The sequence below is a fragment of the Opisthocomus hoazin genome, chromosome 10 (genome assembly GCF_030867145.1).
Source record: "Opisthocomus hoazin isolate bOpiHoa1 chromosome 10, bOpiHoa1.hap1, whole genome shotgun sequence".
Taxonomy (NCBI): Eukaryota; Metazoa; Chordata; class Aves; order Opisthocomiformes; family Opisthocomidae; genus Opisthocomus; species Opisthocomus hoazin.
The window spans coordinates 25,169,362-25,189,771 of NC_134423.1; the positions used below are offsets into that span (position 1 = coordinate 25,169,362).

General features: G+C 41.7%; 1 protein-coding gene across 14 annotated transcripts in view; it reads right to left on the bottom strand.

Annotated features, from left to right (window-relative positions):
* AKAP13 (A-kinase anchoring protein 13) overlaps positions 1-20,410 on the bottom strand; it is a 232,238-nt gene that overhangs the window by 27,927 nt on the left and 183,901 nt on the right. For 10 of the 14 annotated variants that reach the window (XM_075432205.1, XM_075432207.1, XM_075432210.1 and 7 more), the window contains 6 exons: positions 20,114-20,176; positions 17,687-17,870; positions 16,777-16,885; positions 8,497-8,539; positions 7,101-7,206; positions 1,754-1,925 (listed from right to left, as the gene is read on the bottom strand). In XM_075432205.1, coding sequence (XP_075288320.1) covers positions 1,754-1,925; positions 7,101-7,206; positions 8,497-8,539; positions 16,777-16,885; positions 17,687-17,870; positions 20,114-20,176 — 677 coding nt within the window. The remainder of the gene's footprint in view (positions 1-1,753; positions 1,926-7,100; positions 7,207-8,496; positions 8,540-16,776; positions 16,886-17,686; positions 17,871-20,113; positions 20,177-20,410) is intronic. The other 4 variants (XM_075432217.1, XM_075432212.1, XM_075432214.1 and 1 more) reach the window with 1 other exon arrangement.

Genomic DNA, 20,410 nt, shown 5'->3' on the forward strand with positions numbered 1-20,410 from the left:
CAACTCCTCTTTCTCACTAGTATTAACAATTAAAATCCCAAAAAGCTTCTTTTCTGCATCACTGATCACAAAAAAAAAGACCAGCAACTAAAAATTAGGATTTTTGGCTTGCCTGTTTGTTTCAGAGCATGCTAAGTCTCTCAGCACTGCCTAGCTGTTTCAGGAAGCTGGGGGCATCATTGAAAAGTTGAGACATTGATTTAAAATGATCCGGTGCTTTAAAAGGCATCAAGAAAAGGTCATCCACAGGCAAGACAGATCAGTGATGGTAGCAGTAAAGCACTGCCACTTCCGTAGGAAAAAAGTAGTCTACGCCAGCACAGGAACCAACCAGCCTCTGCTGCTGGTTGTCCGTCATCTCCAAGGCATTCGACAGCTGATTTTAAGGCATGACGGGAGAAAGGACCACTCTCGGATGTGAGCTTACAACCTGGGCCCTGACCAAACTTTCCTTGTGGCTTTCAATCCCTGACTGATGCAGAAAACTTCCAAAATTTTTCTGTTATACCTTGAAAAACGAGGAAAGAACATCTATGCTAAAAGAGAGGACATTGCTGGATTATTCTAACTCCTTCGGATATAGAGAGTTAAACTGGCATATATTTGATTTTCTAAGTGGCTCCAGAAGCTGTTAAGCAAGTCGAGTGGGGAAAGGGAGAAGATGCATTTGAGAGCTTATAATTGTTGACATTTTCCATTTCCCATCAGGCTGACACAGAGCATGTCTGATGCAAACAACTTCGCTGAAATTTCTTCCCTTCCAGGAAACTCAAAACCGCCATTCGGGATTCAGCTGGCTGCTCCTTCCCCTGCTCACCGGAGACGTTTTCTACACTGCTCATCTAGCAGCAGACACAGACAGAGCCTCCTGCTCCAGCCTGGGAGCGATTCCTGTACACGCTTTGACTCATCTCTTCTAGGCTAGTGGCGTATAAAATATTACTAATAGTGAGGAACGGAAAGCCCTGAGCTGCAGTGGGAAAAATACATTTTTGTCTGTGTATTTCATAGCTTTGGGTCACTGCGTAAACCGGCCACCATTCTGGTCTTAACCACACAAATGGTGCTGACCTTATCGAGCTACAGGCATGAGAAAACGTCTGATAAGAAAAGAGAACAGAATCACCGATCTCGCAGCAACCCGCTGCTGTGGTTCCCGTACTGCCTGCGCTGTGCTGCACGTACTTCGCATGCACGCAGGTAGCTGCCATTCGACCGGTGATGCGAATTCACGTATAAAGGGAGAAGAGTGTTAGTATTTCCTTTTTGTATCACGCTGTTCTCACTGAGGGCTCACCGAAGCAGTGTTTCAGAGAACTAAAGCAATACACACTACAGATGGGTGGGACATTTTTTCCCCCATTGGAAACAAAAGCCTTGATCCAAGCGAGCTTTCCCCATCCTCCCTTCATCTTAACCAAGCACCTCGGCCCCAAGGCACAACACGCAGCTGAAATGACCGAAGTCCTCCAGCTGAGTGACACATCTCAACAAGCAAGGGCAGAAAACCCCATGGGATGCTGCGACGTCCAAGCACCGGCTATGAGGGAGGTTGCAGGACACCTCCTTACAGCCACGACTCGTTCCAGCCCAACTTCCATCAGGAAACACGCTGCTCCATGAATCACTATCTCCCAAGTCTCCATCCCACCACACAGCCTTAAGCAAGAGGAAAATAAAGCATAAGGTTCACATTTCCCATGTCAGATTTAACAAAAAACAAAAGGAAGGGGGAAGCACCCCCCCAACTTACTTGCACAGTAGTACGAATCCTTGTTGAAAGGTTTCATACAGTGGTAACAGGTTGCTTGGGCTACAACGGAGGTCGCACTGAAGAGATGTCCGTTTAACAGCTTCTTATCCTTTTCCTTCTCCTTGCATTCTTTGTCCTTCTCTTTAGTCTTCTCTTTATCTTTCTCTTTTTCCTGCAGGAAGAAAATGAACAAATGCCTCAATACTTTGCAGAGGTGTATGCTCTAGTTACAGATTCTTCAGTGTTTGCCTTTGGCACTCTGACGATATCGATCGGCGCGTACCTTAACAACAGTCATGTGTCTGCATAACTCTGTTACAAAAAATCAGCTACAGCCTCCAATAGATGTGGATTAACATACTATTGACTCGCAGAGCCTCCTGCGCAGGTACCTCACCAGCGGAGATGACACTGAGTTTGTTCTGAAAGCAGCTATTTTCTTCCACCTTTGTTTTCTGTTTGCTTGCTTTAATGACTTGCCGCTTTTCTTCTGGGCTCTAATCAATCTCTTCAGCACTTTCAATGGATTGTGTTAAATACAAACACCACGTGTAACGTGTCTCAAACGTCCAGCTTCATTCCTTTTTAAGGCCAACCTGTCAGACTCATGCTTTGCCACTGCATTTTTAATGGAGAACATAAGCTCTTCCCCGGTGCCAGTACAGCATCACTGCCAGGATATTTCCACCTCCGTTTTCCTTCTGACTAGCAACTTGTTCAACAGTTTCATGCAATCTCAAGTAACTACGTGAAGCTTTTTGGGGAAATGGATCTTTCACAAACTCTCAAAATATGGCATCACAGAGAGGCTGCGGAACAACAGCAACACCATAAAAGATTACTTCGTCTTCCGGAAGCCACGGTTTAACCTGTGGGCTACTCAGCATTGGAAATGTGACAAGCACAGCCAGCTTCTCCAACTTTTAGCAGAGTTTTTACTTACCTTTCTACCACTACCTGAGAGAGCAAATTGCTAAATACTAAAAATTTGAAACATTTTTCCCTGCAGCCTTTTGTGGATTTGGAATTCTCCCAAACAATTTTTAAAGGAAACTCCACAGAAAAACTCCAAATTTGAATTATAGCGATTCCTTGTCTTTCTATGTGCCACCCGACAAATTCTGTACCACACAATTCAGCTCCAGATCTGTATTTTAACTGTTACTGCAGATTTCATGGCATCTGAAAGAGCAGCTTAACCAGAAATTGGTAAAGGCTTCTGTATGCTTACCTCTGCATGTTGTTATTTATATGCCACGTGCCCTTTGCTAAATATCGTCAGAGCCTAAATATCAGAAAGCTGCAGAGCAGCCCATGTCAGCAACTGCCATGAAGCGGTTAAAAGAGGTATTGAGCTCTGCAGTCACAAGAAGGGAAACTCTTGAGCTTCTGATGACACACTCCAATAATTAGTAACTCAGCCTAAGGTCTCCCCTCTCCCAACACATCCCAGGCAAAACGCCAGTGTCAGAGTCTCTCCCCGCAAAGCCTCATAAACAGAAAGTCTGTTTGCTGGCCCCAAAGGCTATTTTGTTCTGCAGATCAGCAAAACCAAGAGCACTACCAGATGGAATAATCCTGTCTGAAGCAGAAAACCTGCCAAGCAGAGTCTGCTTTGTGGCACATCTCCGCTTCCTGGAGGATTCATGAGCTCGAATCACCCACCCCCTCCCACGTAAGCCTCCACAGCTCCGTTCTCCATCTGTTGACCTGCCCATCTTTAACCATGCCCAGCCTAGGAGGATTCAAGAACTAAAGCTCTGCAGTTTAGTCCTTGGCTGATGGTACCAAGCTGACACTTGGAGTTTTGCTCCATGGCCAGGACTTGTGAAGCTCTAGGAGAAAAGATCACCCTATGCTCAAGGCAGATCTTGTGACTCTCATGCTTAAATCGCTGAAAGAAGATTCAGGGTCCTGTACTTTAAACGTACCTGATGTTTTTAGTAACTCTAGAGTCTGGAATAATACCCTGTCTTCATAAAATCACTGTAAAAAACATTTTAATTAAAGCTGAACCACCCCAGGAAAAACAGGAAACGGGTGCACCACTTTCAAGGAGGAAACAGCAAACTTGATACACGGGAGGCCAGCCATACTGCTGAAATACAAGGTCCCATAACATGACTTTAAATTTTTTTTTGCTGCGACAGTTACTGGAAGGGGTTTTTTAATAAAAGGCTTCTAAAAACAAAACCATTTTCCTGCGCTATCGGAGCTGGCAGCACGGCCTGAAGCAGAGCTGAACCTGCACCGACGTGCACCAACGGACACAACGCGGACCGCAACTCGGTGGCATGGCCCCAGATTAACAGCCCGTGTGCTGCAGCAGCAGCAGATCCCGCTCCGAAATCACCACAAAGCTCTTACCTCCCATTGCTTAAGTCCTACTAGCTTCACTGTTATCTGAGGTACTTCGGCAAATTTATTCCATTTTATCGACATCCTTCCCCCGGGGGCAGGAGAGCTGTTCCCCACCAGCATCAGCCCATTGCGATGGCCAAGCGCTGCCCGCACGGCCGGCCCGGGGGGGGGATGGCAGTCAGAGAGGAGTTGAGCAAAAGGGGGAGGGCGGGTCGACTGCTGCTAACTTCCTTGAAGATGATTTTAGCTACTTTACTACTGCTTTCATCTTGCCCTACTAGCTTCCACTGCTAAAAAAAAACTAAAACAAAAAAAAAAAAAAATACAGGCAAGAGAGGATGGGATTAATATTTTAGAAGTCACAAATCAATAAGAGACCACCCATTTAAAAGGCAGAGGGTGGTAAATCATACCCGCTGTGATGTTCAGGATACAGAAAAAGTGAATTTTAACGTACCTCGGTGTTGCTATTGTAGTACTTCAGTAAACAAAGTGCTGCAGAAGATATCCCAGACAGAAAGGTTTCACGTGCTTGCGCTCCTCCTGCTCTACAGGTCACAATATTCCCTGTCTGCTACCCCTTTCAAACACAGCTCTTACTGTCTACACAATGAAACGCTGTTGGTGGTAGAGCACAGCCTAATAACTGCGCAAGTCAAGGAAAAAGAGAAATTACTCATGCTAATTTTTTTTGTCGTCATTTCCCAGAAACTCTTTACCAAAATGAAGAAAATGAGCTTTTTTGTTTTTTCTAATTAACAGACACACAGCATGTTTTATACCTCAAAAACACGAATCGGTCGGCATGCTGCTGATTTCAAGAGATTCACTGACTAATCCCTGAATAAGACAAAGTATACACCTGACTTGGGTGAATTCACAAACTCCCATCAGTATCCCCTACCGCTACCACTCCAAACATCCTTTATTATCAGGGTTTTTTTTACATAACTGTTTACACCATTTTCAAAACGAGCCGTTGTCATTAGTAGGTTCAGATGTGTGTTATTTTATGGTTCATCTTAGAAAATGGTGCATTTCTGAAGGTTTGGAGAAAAGTAAAAACTAGTTGGAAAGAAGTTGAGGCCTCTCTCCCTCCTGACAGCCCAGACAGCAGCAGAAACCAACTCTTCCTGTCCAACTTCCTCTTTCAAGGTTTGTTGTTTTTCTTTTTAACTCTTACAGGTTTTCATTGGCCATAACGTTTCTGAGAAATCAGTGTTCCCAAGAATTTGTAGCTGCACATTATTTAAACGTACAGCTGAAGGCCTAAAAATGTCTGTAATGCAAGCATGCCACTGCAAGCTGAGAATAAATTGTAATTTGAATGGTATTATGGCTTTTTAGTTAGTAAAAATATCAGAACTGCAACGAGCTGCAATTTTTGTAGTGTGTATCATTGTTGGGATTTTGGAGTGATTCTTTACCAACTGTCTCAGGCACAACCATAAAATTAGTGAAATCCGACTGCACCTATCTAACAAAAGCAGAGCAAATATCTCAAAGCAGTCTGTTATATTTTATTACCTGTCCCCAACAGATCTCTTTTACTTATATATATATTCATGTATATCCAGTTTTTACTTTAGAGATTATACACCTGAAGTGCAAGAACCAGGAAACGAATTTCCAGTCTCATTCACCAGCTGTGCAACATGCTCCACAACTTCTCGCTAGTGGTTTGCACAGAGGTTTCTATATAAATGGATTTTATTTTTTTTTAACACTGTACTGTGCAGCAGGGAAGAGCATTGACTTAAAGCTGCTCAGCAGCAGCTCTGAGCCGCTCGTGCTCGCAGCTTGCATCTTTAAAGGCAGATCCATAAAGAGGAACTGTGCATTAGGATGACTGATCTCACTCCAGCTGGTACCTCACCGCAAAGGTGATGCAACCTTCCAAAAACGTCTATCAAAATGTGCATTGGACCACGCCAGCACACAAACCCAGCTGTGTGGGAAGAACACTCAGGCTGAAACATCAGGTGCTTATATTGGGAAGGCTAAAATCCAAGTTTGCTCATGCAGATGAAAAGTGACCCCCCCTCCATACGTGCATGCTTCAGCCCAGCCACATTTATGCCACGTTTTGTTTCCTGTTTGCTATTCAGCCGCTTATCAGAATATGTAATTACGTGTCTCAGGGGCCTTCCAATAGTATTTACTGACATACTAGCTACGCGTCACCTAACTACATAACACACATTGCCCATTGTGAGGTAAGGTGCTCTTAGCTTCTGTCAGACCTGATAAACCAAGGTGAGATTCAAGTAAAAAAAATCAAAAACAAAAAAACCACATATACATATTAATCTTAAGGGGACAATCTAAGGCAACACCAGCCAGTTTGTGTGAAGTTTTTAGCATTAATGTAATTATTTCTTTAACCAATGCTGTTCCCGGGAAATTCAGTTGTGCTGAGCAGCTCTTAACCTTCAGCAAATTAAATCCCAGTGTTTCAAGGACAGAGAAAAGGGGAAAATATAAATATTGGCCATCACTAAAGGTCACAGTTTGAGAAACTTCTCCAGCAGTCCACGGGAACTTTGTGGCAAAGGTAAATATAAAAGGGAAACACAATACAACCTTCAGCAGCCAGTCCCTTCTTACAGCTCCTGTACTCATTTTATTAAAGACCTCTCAAGTTCTGTAAAAACTAAGACTCATCAATCACTGCAAGCCATAACTTATGACGGTGCACAAACTACTGCCTGTAATAAATGAAGCTTCATCCTGTGGCGAAAAGAGGCAAAAACACTGCACAGGAAAACTCACCTCAGATGCACTTCAATTCTGAGGTGCTAAGATATTCCATGTAGCTATTCCCTGCTACCCCACAGACAATCCTCCCCCCGCAAAAGGAAGAGAAAAAGAAAAGAAAGTCAGGCAAACACATAAATACCACCCTATGCAAACATACTGAAGTAGAGAATTCATCTCTGCTACCTGTGGGTATTTCATGGCTGTATAAATCACAAGAAGTACCTACCTTGCTCTTCTTGCTGCTGGACATTTTATTCCTGAGGTAGCTGAAGGTGCGACTGACTTTTGTTGCACCTTTACCAGTGGGGACACTGCTGCTCTCTTCAGATATACTAAAATCAAAAAAGAAAGAGGTTGGGTTTATTTTTTTTTTTTCCCAAAGCATCTATTAAATGGATAGATTTTTTTTTTAAAGGACAAATGCATTTATTATCCAATATCCAACAGAGTCACAATTTGCTTTGTGGTGTTCCACCAGAGAAGGCAAAGTGAAGACAAAATGCCAATGCAGCAGTTTGCCACATATTTCAAGGCATCCTTTAATCTGTTTTTAAGCAATCTCCATTCCCAGTCCATGTCATAGCACCCTCTGCTGCTCCTGTGGCCAAATAACCACTAACCAGTTCGCAGCGTCGGCCCACTTACGTGGCCAATATTGCAGACACACAGTCAGCCTTGCCATTTAATCATCGGTATTTCAGACAGAAAGGGATAGACATGCACACATCCTTTAAAGGGTAATCTCCTTCCAGAAGACATCTAATGAACTCTGAAAAGGCAGTGAGTGTCTTTTACAGAAACCACACTGTCTGCAAAGCCTCCCCTGACGAACGAGAATACCGAGGAACAAACAGCAATGGTTATTTGTATTGATTTAAGCATTTCTGAGACATCAGCTATGTTCTGCCAATCTTTACACGCACAAACTTATGACTTCTTCAGCTTCTCTGGAAGAATAAGAAATTACGGAGCAAATTATTATTGCAATCAAGAAAAGGACACAGTCTGTCAATAGGAAGTACAATGCAAACCAAAAGCAGAATGACAGAAAGACAAATGAAATCAGGGAGGAGAAAACAGCAGCGAGTTGACGTGAAGAGCCCCCAGCCACGAAATAAAGCCGAAGCTGTCAGAGTGACACAGAGACCAGACACCCAGCTCCTTCGGTGCCACCAATGTCCTTCCTCCAGGGAAGTGCTTTTAAAGCCAGCACCCACCATAAAGATTATCTCCTCCTACAGCTTGCAGGGACGAAAAGTACCATACAAAAACGTGATCAATTTGGCCTTCGTTATAGAAATAGAGACAGAATTAACCAAAGGGACGAACAACTACTTTTAGTGTAAAATGTAACTCAGGGTAAGCTGATATTGTTTGATAATAAATAACCTGTTATTAGCTACAAATAAACACAAAGTCTTGTTAGGACCTAGAGCAGACTTTCATATTCTGTGGCCTAAAATATTCTTCAGCCTTTAGACATAAGGGACTGATTCTCACAAGCCTGATGACCTGTGATTTCAGCTGAAATGCATTGGTGCCAGGAAGGCTTCTGGGTGTCCAACTCAGAGCCCAGTGCCGAATCCCACCAAAAGAGACGTGGTAGCCCCAGAATACTGTACCTCTGAACCGAGGAACCCGCGGGGCCGCTGAACACCTGTGTACCTGGAAAAGACAGATCAGAGGTGGGGGGGGGGGTGACATGTTAGACTATAATCTTAGCCAACTGATTTTAAAAACACAGTTTGCATATTTGGACAGTTCAAGAGGAAGAGGAAATGTTTTCCAGAAGTGAGTGTTTAGAATAGATTTCATGTGTTCAGGATAAAGCCTGTTCCCTGTATCCTTAGGTGCTCTCGAATTAGATGCTGAGGTGAAAGCCTGCTTAGTATTTTTATCATTCTTCAGCTGTTAAAGCAAAGGATCTGCCTGTGTTAAGTTTGCTGGTAAATGGGGTATCTGAATCAGAACTGCCAATTCAATGACAATAGGTATAAATGAGAATCATTCTGCTACAATGCTTTTATTTATACACTACCAGAAAGAATGTATTGTACAACACATCCGGGTTTCATGTATAAAACTTTTCTGCTTGATAAAATTATAGTTCATTTTCCCATCAAAATCTTGAAGCACTTCATAAAGAATAAGGGAAACAAGGGAAGCCTTATTCTGTTTTCCATGAAACACTACCAGCCTAGGGCTTCGTCACACAACAGTGTGCTTGAGGAAAGCCTGACTTCTGACATGAAGCTGAAGCCCTGCCAATGACACAAATTCTCTTTATACCACAAGAAACCTGCTTGCACAATGCATTTGGAGCAGATTAGGTAGCTGATACCTTTTACCAGAACCGTTAAAGAATACTGAAAACTCAGGATGAAATGATCCAGAGGAGAGAGGGCTCTCTTCAGAGTAACTGGGCTTGTCAGGACTCAAAAAAGCCCTCATTACAAGTACCGTTCGCAGTGCTACCTGAACCTCAAGAAGCAGCATGACTGATCATCTTACTAGGCTTTTGCACATACATTGTAAGAAAAACAGTACTTTGGCTTCAAATTCTGTTCACATATTAAAGCTAAGGGCGAATGCAAAAGAGCCATTTGACATCAGAGGCAAAGATGGTCCTCTATCCAAAAGCAGTAAGTGCATTAGGAAAAACTGCGCGCACAATACCATGCCTTCTGATTCTAAAATACACATTTTCCTAACCGCTGTGTCAAGTGTGAACACAGCCCGAGTCAGACATATCATTTCTTCATATTGAAAAACTAAAATACAGGCACATCCCATTACCTAACCCCTGCTTGGAGATCTCTGTTAATACCTCCCTTGCAACGTCTTCCATTTAATTAATGATCCCAAATACAACAAAGTTAGTAATAATGTAACATATATCAAATGAAGTCTACGATTCAATTCCCTGGCTGTGCTGGGTTTTTATATAATATCTACTACCTAAGTGCCTACTAAGATCACACAAGTAATTTACAGACTCCCAACTCCCTGGTTAACATTCCAGTGACCCTGGTTCACGTTTCACTTCTAGTTTGCTTTTAAAATGGGCTAAGCCTCCTTAGTCTTTCCTTTAATAGATTCATCAGTTCAACTGGATTTACATATTGCACAAACCTTTCTGTTTCTTTATAGTTAATGTAAGAAATATGAATGAAGGTGGAATCAAGAGCTGTATTAATTTGATATTCGTGACTGTTTTCCAGAGAAAGTACATTGCACGGGAACTTAAATTATGTACTATTTATCTTTTACTGCAATCATGTTTTATCTCAAAAATGGGGGATTCTTGACACTGGCAGGCAAAATGGATCCAGAGAAAAATCAAGGTGAAAGCTTGATTATGATTTCATATTTCAATTTACAATAGAACATCATATGATCAACATTCTGCTGCAAGCTTTAAGATAAGCATCGAAAAACACACATTTTCTCACATTCAATTTTTTTTTTAAATAGAAGATGGCAAAGAAGGTTTATTTTCATAATTTTTGTGTCTTCTATCATGCCTACGTTCAAACTGAAACGCTAAAACTGATTTCACGACCCACAAAAGAAGTTAGTTTTGTGCAAAGGCCAGGACTGCTATCTAAGCCCAATGAATCTGGGCTAGCAGCCAAATTTTGGTGTACTTAACACCTTTTAAGCATCACCCACCAAAATGATTTCATATGGTATTCTAAAATGCACAGACTGGCTTGTCCAGCCATCCGAAATCCACATCTTAAATACACGATATCAAACAATCTGTAACTAATTCTCCATACTCTAGACAAAAAGAGGTATGGAGAGGTTGAGGAACAGTAACTGAAATGCAAGTGCAATCTCCATGCTAACACATCCACCCTCTCATGAGAAATGAACCCTGAAGATGTGAAAAAATAAACAAACTGGTCTGGGATTACTACTTGAAAAATTCCCATTGCCAAAGCAGTCTTATGAATAGCTGGGGCTAAACCAAAAGCTGTGGCTTTATTCAAAAGTCACCACAGCACCCTCAAATATGATGGAATAAAACACATGTAAAGAAAGCAACATCTTTGTTTGAGACAATATCCAACATTACTTTAAATGCTCATCGGTAACAGCAGTACTGTTGAGGGAGAGAAGATAAATACCAGCTAACAATAACCCCCTGAAACTGCTATATCCTAAACTGACTATTGGGAATTACTTAACTGGTTGGTTGCTTAAAACAAACAAAAAGAAATTTAAAAAAAAAACCAAACAAACCCTACCAAACAAAAACCAAAAAAACCCAAAAAAAGAACTGAAAAACAAAATCCACCAAGAAGTTTAGCTAAGAGTACTTTTTACCGTGGGAGCACGACATCAATGCACAGCTGTGTGTTTGCAGCTCACTTTGTGGGGACAATGAATTGCAAGTTTTGTTGAAGGCAGAAGAGAAGGACAGAGCAAAAGGGAAGGAGGAAGGAGCTGAAGGAGGGAAGTGGGTAGCGTCACACCTGGAAAGAGCACAGGACGTTCTTTGTAGGAAGGGACAAACCCACAGTGAAGACTGGGAATGGAAAGGAGAAGAATTTAGATAACCACAACATGGATGGTGTGGAGATATTTTAAATTTAGGAAGCAACCAAAATTTGTTGGACTGGAAAGCAGCTTCCCCCATCCCAGTATGGACATGAGGGACGTGGGCTAGTTTCCTTGCAAACCTTTGATTTGAACCAACTAATGCAGCTGCTCTGAATTTTCTCCTTAGATAGAGAATTATCTGTTCTGGTTTATTTCAACAGTCTAATAAAACATGCTTAAGAAATAAGAAGCATTTTCAACTATCTTTGATAAGCCAATTCAAAAAAAAACACAAGGAGTCTAAATTATTTAAATTCTATCTTCTGTCTTAGCTGGGTTTCTTTTAGCAATGGAGTTTGAGGGAGGGGAAAAAAAGCTACCATACAATACTTGCCTGTTTCCCAATAAAACTATTCTGATTATAATATCAGAACCTAGACATGAACACTTTGACGATTTATGGTGTTTGGCTGCAATGTATGCTTCTTGTTCAGTAGGGGAACCATGAAGTTGTAAGCAAGATTTTCAGAATTTAAGATCAGGGTTTCTCTCCTCTTCTCCTACTTCCACTGAGAAACATACTCACTCTCACCTATGGAGGGTAAAGATCTACCTCTTCTGTTAACTCCGTGCACTGCAACAATTGCAAGAGAAGTATTCTGGTTTTAATAAAAAGGTAATGACTGTATTGCTGGTCAGAGTGGCAGATGATGATATTTGCCACATGGATACAGGCCAAAACTAACCAGATGCGACGTGACAGTGCTGATGTACAAGACTCTTTGGATTATAATCTTTTTATTCTGCCATTAGATAGTATTCAGATACAGGACTAAGATAATGCTGTTAGACACCATGCAACAGAAAGGTTAGTTCAATGCTTGCAAGGTGAAACTTCAAGGTCTAAAGCAGAAAACGAGATTTTGCCCATGTTTCCACCCATAATGGCTGCAACGCATAGAAAACGGTTACTTACTATCCAACTCCTCCTCCTCATCACTGGAAGAAGAGCCAATAGAAAAGAGAGTTTTAGACTTAGGAATGAGTGGAGAGATGCTGAAGGAGAAGGAGATCCGTCTCGATGGTCGCGTTCGGCCCTGGGCTGAGAAGTGGGTTAACAGCAGACATTAGAGCATGCTTGAAAATGCGTTTAATAACAAAAAGGAGAGGAAAGCGGCCAAAGCAAACTAAAACCAAAGCAAAGGAAATGTCTGCAAAGCAGCTGGCTTCAGAAAAGGCACAAGAAACAAAGAATTGAGAATGTGCAAACTCCAGAGAATGCAGGTTTCAGAGGGTGCAGGTCTCACTGCATGCATAAGTGGAGGTTCAAGGCTTTCTTATCTTCGCTGTCAACTTTTTACAGGAACTCCTAATGAAGACTTCCACGTGAACAGTTATTTTCCCAAACAATAAACGCAGTGGATCTCTGGACAAAGGGCATCTGCTTCACTGAAATAACTGCCAGAGAATCAAACTAGAACAACTCCAGATATTTGTTTAATGGTGCTCTTTGCAGTTAAATGACACAGCAAAGCTGCCAGGTATTATCAAGGATACTTTATCTGAAGTGTTGACTTTATTTATCCAGGGAGGTTCTCGACACTTCTATCCCTAAAAAACCCCAAACATTTTGATAATGTTATGCCCTTCAAAGTTTCCAGCTTTAAAAAGGAGACACCTAAATTTCCTTTCTCTTTTCTTCCAAAATAAAACAGAAAAACTAAGCATCTGACTTCTAAAACTCACAGTCCTTGTTTTAAAGAAACTGCCCCCTCCTGCACCCTCTCCTATGCTTGCCTGGCAGAAGTCTACCAAACACAGTGCCAAACCAGCCTGTGACATCAAATCTCCCATTATCAGTGGTTAACGATGAGTTCAATCATCTTTTCTCACACATGTTAGTGCTCGGCCTTCTGCTTATTCCAATTTGTGAAGCTATATTTATCTTCCAGTACTATGCACTTTTCCAGGAATCCCTGCTGTTTGTTCATGCCCTCGTCTCCAAACTTTGCAAATTAAAAGGGTTTACTGTAATTCCTGTTTAAAAATATATTTTTTTAAGCAGTTCTTGCATAGCAGCAGCTTTACAACAATTCTTTATAAGTACAATCTTCTCCAAAAAGAGATGCAGGAGCCAGCTAGCCACTCTTAACTGAAATGGCTACATAGCCTCTTACGGAGATGCCCAAGGACTGTACTTCCCAAACTTTCTCTTCGTACAAGCACAGGTGGAAGCCTCCGAGCTGTGACCTGACCAATGTCAGGCTGCTGGATACCCATCGCTCACATCAGTGTGTCCTCGGGAATGACAACTGGGACAGGGCAGGGGAAACTCTGCCCCTGGGACAGGTCTGACCTAAGGGTCCTGCATTAAACATCTACATTAAACATCTTCAGCGCACATATTCAGGGACTTTCAAGTCATTCCATGGCACGAATAAATCAATTTGCTTGCACAACAGGGAAAAGAGGCTAAAGACTTTATCAGTATTAAACTTCCAAGAGACAGAAGTAGCAACTATGACTCTCTCTGAACAAAACATGTCCATTCAGCCACACACAAAGAGAATTTTTTGTATTGCTGATACCACACCCCCACACTGAATTCAGAATATAAAAATACTGCCCAAGGAATGTCCAAAGCAATGCAAGCAATGCAAAGCAAACTCCCCTGAAATTTTCCTTCAGCCATTGGCCATAAATGCCATTTGCCTAGACGCAATTTGACTAAAATTATGTACACTCTTTTCCCGCTAAGCAGAACAACCCTAGAGGGACCCAATGAAAGGCATTTAAATTGAAGAATTCTTAGCAAGATTCATGGATTAATTTTGTTTAGACTGCCTTTCAAAAAAGTTGTTCTAGTGTCCCAGACCTGAAGAACACGACTAGGCAGCACTGCTTTCTTTCTTCTGTAGTCTACTGTCTATTTAGACTGAAAGTCAAGATGAACAATAATACTTTACTGTAAATAGAACCACCTCCTCCAGCACAGTTCAATTCAACTTCCATTTCAGTGGTTTTATTTATAGCAGTTCCTGGCTTTACAACAATGCTCCACACTGGAAATTTGCTATTCCAAAGCCGAAAGCAGTCTTCCGAGCACTCCAGCCAACAGCTCTTGTGACCTCCCTCTACAAAATGCAGAAGGATTAACAGTTGTGAACGGCCACAGCAGCTCTTGGAACATCTGAGACATCAGAGCGAGTGCAGGCGAGAAACTTGGAAATTGGCATGTCTTGGAAATTGCTCCTGCCTCAGCACATATGACAATAAACAGGGAAAAACAAGAGAAAGCCCTCCACATGTTTATTCGCTTGCATTTAGTTTTTTGAAGCTTTTGTGCAGAACATGTCGTGCTCTTCCCATTCAGATACATTTGCATGGATCAGAGAATTTTTTGTTTTAACGCCTACCACAAAATTATGCTAGTGAAATGAAGAACTGAAGTTTTCCTAGAATTCACCTCCATGAAACCAAGGATTTATATTTGCATAACTCTGAAGTGTTCTGCTGCAATAACGTGAATGTCAAACCTACGTGATACAAGGGAATTTATACATCGAGACCTTCTTGTAAAAGGCACTGATCTCCTTCACCTGTAGTTACGGTCACAACTCATGCAACACTATTCCTCTTTCAAAGTGACTGAGGAAGAATGAAGTGATTTACTGAAGTTTCCAAAGTCAGGAAAGTGTCAGAGTTGCGAAGCGAACCCATAATCTAAATTTTCAAGGTGAGCAATCCTTTTGGATGCTCACATCAACTGCCTCATATGCATCGATTTTCAGAAACCACTTTCCTATAAAAATGAGGCCCTTCTGAGGTGTTGCAAATTAACTACTGAGAAAATAAAGCACACAGAAGTGTCAGCCATTTTTAACTTCAGTCTCCAAAACCCACATCCACCTTGGAGCAGAAGACTAACCCTGCCATTTCTTCCACAGCCCCTCTAGATTGCTTATCACACCTTCTCTTTTCCTTCTAGGCCCGACTCTTGAAGAAGACAGGGTCATCAAACCTGTCTACCACCAGCTCAGGTCCTGATGGCATTTTTAACATGGGTCACAAGACAGAGCAGAGAGGGCAGGTGGCAAGCTGTCCCATCCCAAGATGGCGGCACAAGTTTCCTGCTGTTGTAACACTCTGCCGTGGGCCAAAAGGAAAGTCTCAAGCCTCAGCCCACCAGGCTCTCTGAGCCACCAGTGTTCTGGGAGCCAGCTGAGTTCTTTATGGTGTTTGGTTAGCAACTGGATGCCATGCCAATAAAGGGGTTGCTTCTAAAAACATAACGAAGGCCTTCACCCCAAGAGAAAGCGGCTGCGCCATCGCACAGAGCAGGAGCGGGCCTTTCCACAGGACAGATCTGCCCATGTTTTGGTTACCGTTGCTGGGGGACACATCCATGAGGCCACATACTTATTAATCATGGAAAAACGATGGTGAGGAATTCAAAAACGTCTCCTACAAAGAACAATCTCTGTGAGCTTCCTCCAGCAAGCCTCCTAAATGAACAAAATGCCTGTCTTAAAAACACCTTTTCCTTGCTCAGCTTTGCAAGGAAGAAGCAAGTTAATAAAGAAGAAAAGATAAGAGACCATCACTGATTGACAAGACATGATCTAAAATGTCAATATAGTTTCTGGATGGCAATTAATAAAATCAAAACATGTGTTAACATGGCCCCTCCTAAGCACATCCAGCTGCAGCCTTCTGAATGACTTGTTCAGCTGAAAGAATCAATTCAGTGAAGTTGCAAAATTAAGTGCTTGTTATTGCTTTAATTAAGCTAAACTGAAAAATTTCAGCTAATTTTCTTTTATTATTTTCTTCAGGACTGTGATTCAATAAATTATACCCAACTGCCCCAAAACATTTAGCTCAAAATAAACAAAACCAAAGAGACTCAGACACAGATTCTCAAATTTCCTTATATCAACTTCCAAAAAATCTAGAAGTAGGAAAGTAAGATTTCAAGTGGAATTTACCTCAACATCACAGGAAGAAATTCTGAAAGGATGCAAAACTCAAAGTGTTTTTCTTTTTTTAAGTAACAAACTCAATAAATCATTGTTTTCGTATCAGTACTGTAATTAAGAAAAAAAAAACAAACAAAAGAAACCCAACAGAACTTGCTACACCAGGGATATGCTGGGAAGAACAAAACACAGATCTAGACTGAACGAGTTCTGCCTTTCCACCCACAATTCCATGCAGCAGTGAAACCTATATTTCACATAATATAGGAAAGCAAGAGCAGGTACTAGCAAATTCTGCCTTGGGAAGGTAGTAAAATATACTTAATATTACAGATGACAGAATGGATAAGTATAAGGGAAAATTGTGTTACTCACTGTCCAGCACTGGTTTACTAATTGACATTAGAGACATAGATTTGGTCAGTGGAGATGCAACAGAGGAAGAACAGAAATTAAATCCTTGCGGCTGCGATGTTTGATGCATCTGCAAAACAGAAAAAAACCCACACTGAGCAAATATGTCATGCACGACAGCGCTATTCCAACTACAGATCACAGTTCAGTGCTCATGTTTACTGTAATTCTCACTTTCAAACAGCGGAAAATTGAAATGATCTCTGTATAAGAGAATAGGTGAAAAATGCAAGGACCACAAAAAATGCAACCAGTGTCACATAGGTGAAAAGCAACATTTTGTTTTGTCTTTTAAGTGAAGACAACTAATTATGCAACAAACAGAGACCCTGGCTGCTTGATTTTCTTGCAAGATTTTACTTGGATATTACCAGGATGGACAGTGTTAATTGTCTGATGGCCACTGAAATTACTGCTGTGATTCCAGTCTCTAAGCATAACCAGACTGTGGTTCAACATGGTAAAGTATCTGATGCTTAGTGTGTTGCCCAAAAATGTCATTCCTCAAAGCAAGAGATGATATGAGAGTCACAACATAACAGCTCTTACAGGCCAGATCTTGTAAGACCTGCTTACTGCCTTGATGCACAGCAGTGACTCCAAGGGGTAAACAGACTGGCTGGCTAATGGTTCTGGCACAAACCCAGAAAATACTACGGCTGAAACTTCAAACTCGGAAATTCAGGGTATTTCTAGTGTTTATGCCTGTAATTGCTTCTTTTAACAAAAATAAGCAGAAATTATCATAATATTAAGGTCCATCTGTCCTTAAGGGTGGAAACCTTCACAGCGAACCTGTGACTTGGGAAAATTACTTCAAAACTCTGATGTAGCATTTTCTATAAACCTAACAACAGTCAGACAGCTTTACCTGGTGATTGTAGTCTCTGATTTCCCCGTGTTTGAGTTCTTCAGTGAGCAAGGCCAGGGACCCACACTGACTGCTGGTAAGCGGACTCCGTCTGAGGTCTTTGGAGCTCAGAGAAGAAGCCTCCAAGTTTGTAGAGGGCTTCTTGTTCTCACCAGACTCTCCAGCAAGGCCTTCTAGGCTGTAACTGAAGAGAAACCATGGAGGTTAGATTTCGGCAAGCTCTTACGGACCCGTGTCTTTCAGCACACAGCACCTTCAAGTGTGAAACACAACACAGCCACAAACTGAATGGTGCAAGGAAATGCTGATGTTATTCCTCAGCACGTTACTTCTCAATGACCAACTGCAGATAGCAGCAGAGGGATTTTTATTTTCTTTAGAACAAATAGCAGCATCTTTGTGCCTCTAAAGAGACACAACTGTTGCTTGAGAACGACCATTCAAACTCCTGGTCAACAGGCTTTCCTACTCTTTTGTTTTGGTTTGGTTTTTTTTCTCCTTCTTGAATGGTGCACAGGAAAATCTAGAAACACCTCTTCTAAAGGTTTTGATATTTCCATATATTCTCTTTGCTAGCTTTTTATTAGGTTCTCCTTGGGAATAAAGACACCCAAATTAAACTACCTTGTATAGCACAGTGCTGCCTGTCCTTGACCACCACCAGGTGTTGTCTCCACCAGCCAATGAATCCTGTTTTATCACTCGCTGATGACGCTACATCTGTCCGATGGAGCCAGACATAATCACTCAAAGCTAAACAAAATACCAAACTTCCGCTTGCAGAATTGGTAGTAACAAAAGGTTTGGCCAATCTCTCTAGAGACAGCTGCTGATAGAGATGATGGACACGTGACCTCTACAGAAAAATGCTCCGGCACTCTATTCTCGCCTACATAAACCAACCCATCTTTCACATGTGACTATTTCCTTCTTATCTTTCTCGGCCCTGATATTCTGCTTCTGACCCTCCTGCTCCTTGTGCCCAAGCGTTGATAAACCCACTGCAATGCCCGTTTGGGTTAATTTGCAAGCTTTACAGATTCACCTCCTGCTACACCAGCACAACTCCATAGCTAATACCCTATTTTATGCACACAAAGCCCTGCTACCTTGAAACAAGGCCTATCCTGGATATATATCCCAACTTGAGGCTAATCGTGACATATAAGTAGTTAACTAACACGGAAGCAAATGAAAGGGAAAACACACTAGAGATTGTACAGAGTATTTAAACAACCAGAGGACCTTTAAAATCAGATGGACTTACACAGGAGCGATTCAAGTTCTGCATTCCTTTAGAAGCATTAAGTGGCTGACAAATATGCATCTTCAAAGCAAAAGTTGCAATAAACCTTAAATAAGATTTAGGTAATTTTTAAAGACTTTTTGCATGTTGGTTAATGAGAAAGAAGACTGATCGAGGCATTTACAATTTAATCTCCTTAAGAAGATTTTTGACTCAACAACGTGTATCAATAGCAGGCATTAGAAAGTTTATTCTAAAGCACTTGCAAAGTGAAATCAGTCACATTCCTACTGATTATTTAGGGCAGAGGAACAATTTTTTTCTTGCATCCCAAGGTGAAAACAATGATGTTATTAGTGCAGAAAAAATCACATAGTTTGTTGTGACACAAACAGCTCAAAACTGCAAATGTGAGACAGCACATAAACTAGACATCAGCTGGTAATACTGGTCTGTAGTTATTGGTGGGGATATATAGACCAAATGTAACTAAATCTGTAATGGGAAGGACATACTGACTTCTGTCTCAATATCTAGTCTTCAGAAAAAGAGATTAATAGCTCTATCCACAACCAGCAAGAACTGCCAGAAGAAATCAGAAGCTATAAAATCTGGGAGACCAGCTTCTAGGCAACATCAGGGAAAGACCTGACCTGCAAGCATCGGGACTTCCTACAGAAGACAGAAGCTTGAAATGCCTGGGAAATCTTCATCTGTGGCTATCAGATTGTTTTTACATGATTAGCCTCTTTGAAGAAGAAAATAGATCTTTCAGTTTGCAAAGAGCACGTCTGTACAAACTTCAGTCCTTTATGAGATCCATCCAGAACAAAGTGGCGCTGAATCACATTAACTCTTGCTTTGATTCTCTGGATGTGACAATTATCATTATGATCACTGCTGCGGAAAAAACAGGCCTTAAAATCATCAGGGAATAGAGCAGCTCAAACCAACAGCGCAGCTTCTTTATTGCTCGAGGCCAGTGAAAAGCAGCCACCACCTTCACCTGCACCCCAGCTCAGAAGACCCATTCCCGACATGGCATTGCTGAAAAAGCAGACGAAGCAAACGCACACGTGCACGCTTCAGCCAGAGCGGCAGCAGAGAAGACCACGCACAAAAAGCTGACAACAAGGTGTATGCAGTGCTCCTTTGCTGCTGCACATTTATTTATACCGTACCTTCTACAAGTAAAGTCAGGACCCATGGCAATGAACTGTACACCAGAGGGACACCAGCTCAAACTAGGAACATCAAAAGAGGCAAAGAAAGGAAAAGGGCTGTGATTATTGGATTGTGACACAGCAGGGGAATGTTAAACGACTCTCACTCTTGCATACCTTAGAACAAAAAATAAAAACCAACAAACTCTGAAATAATGCAGTAGCTACTACATCGTTCTGGCTGCCAGGACACATCAGAGTGCCCCAAGTGAGCAAGGTTACCACCAAATGGAGAGGAGGACAGTCCATGCTTCC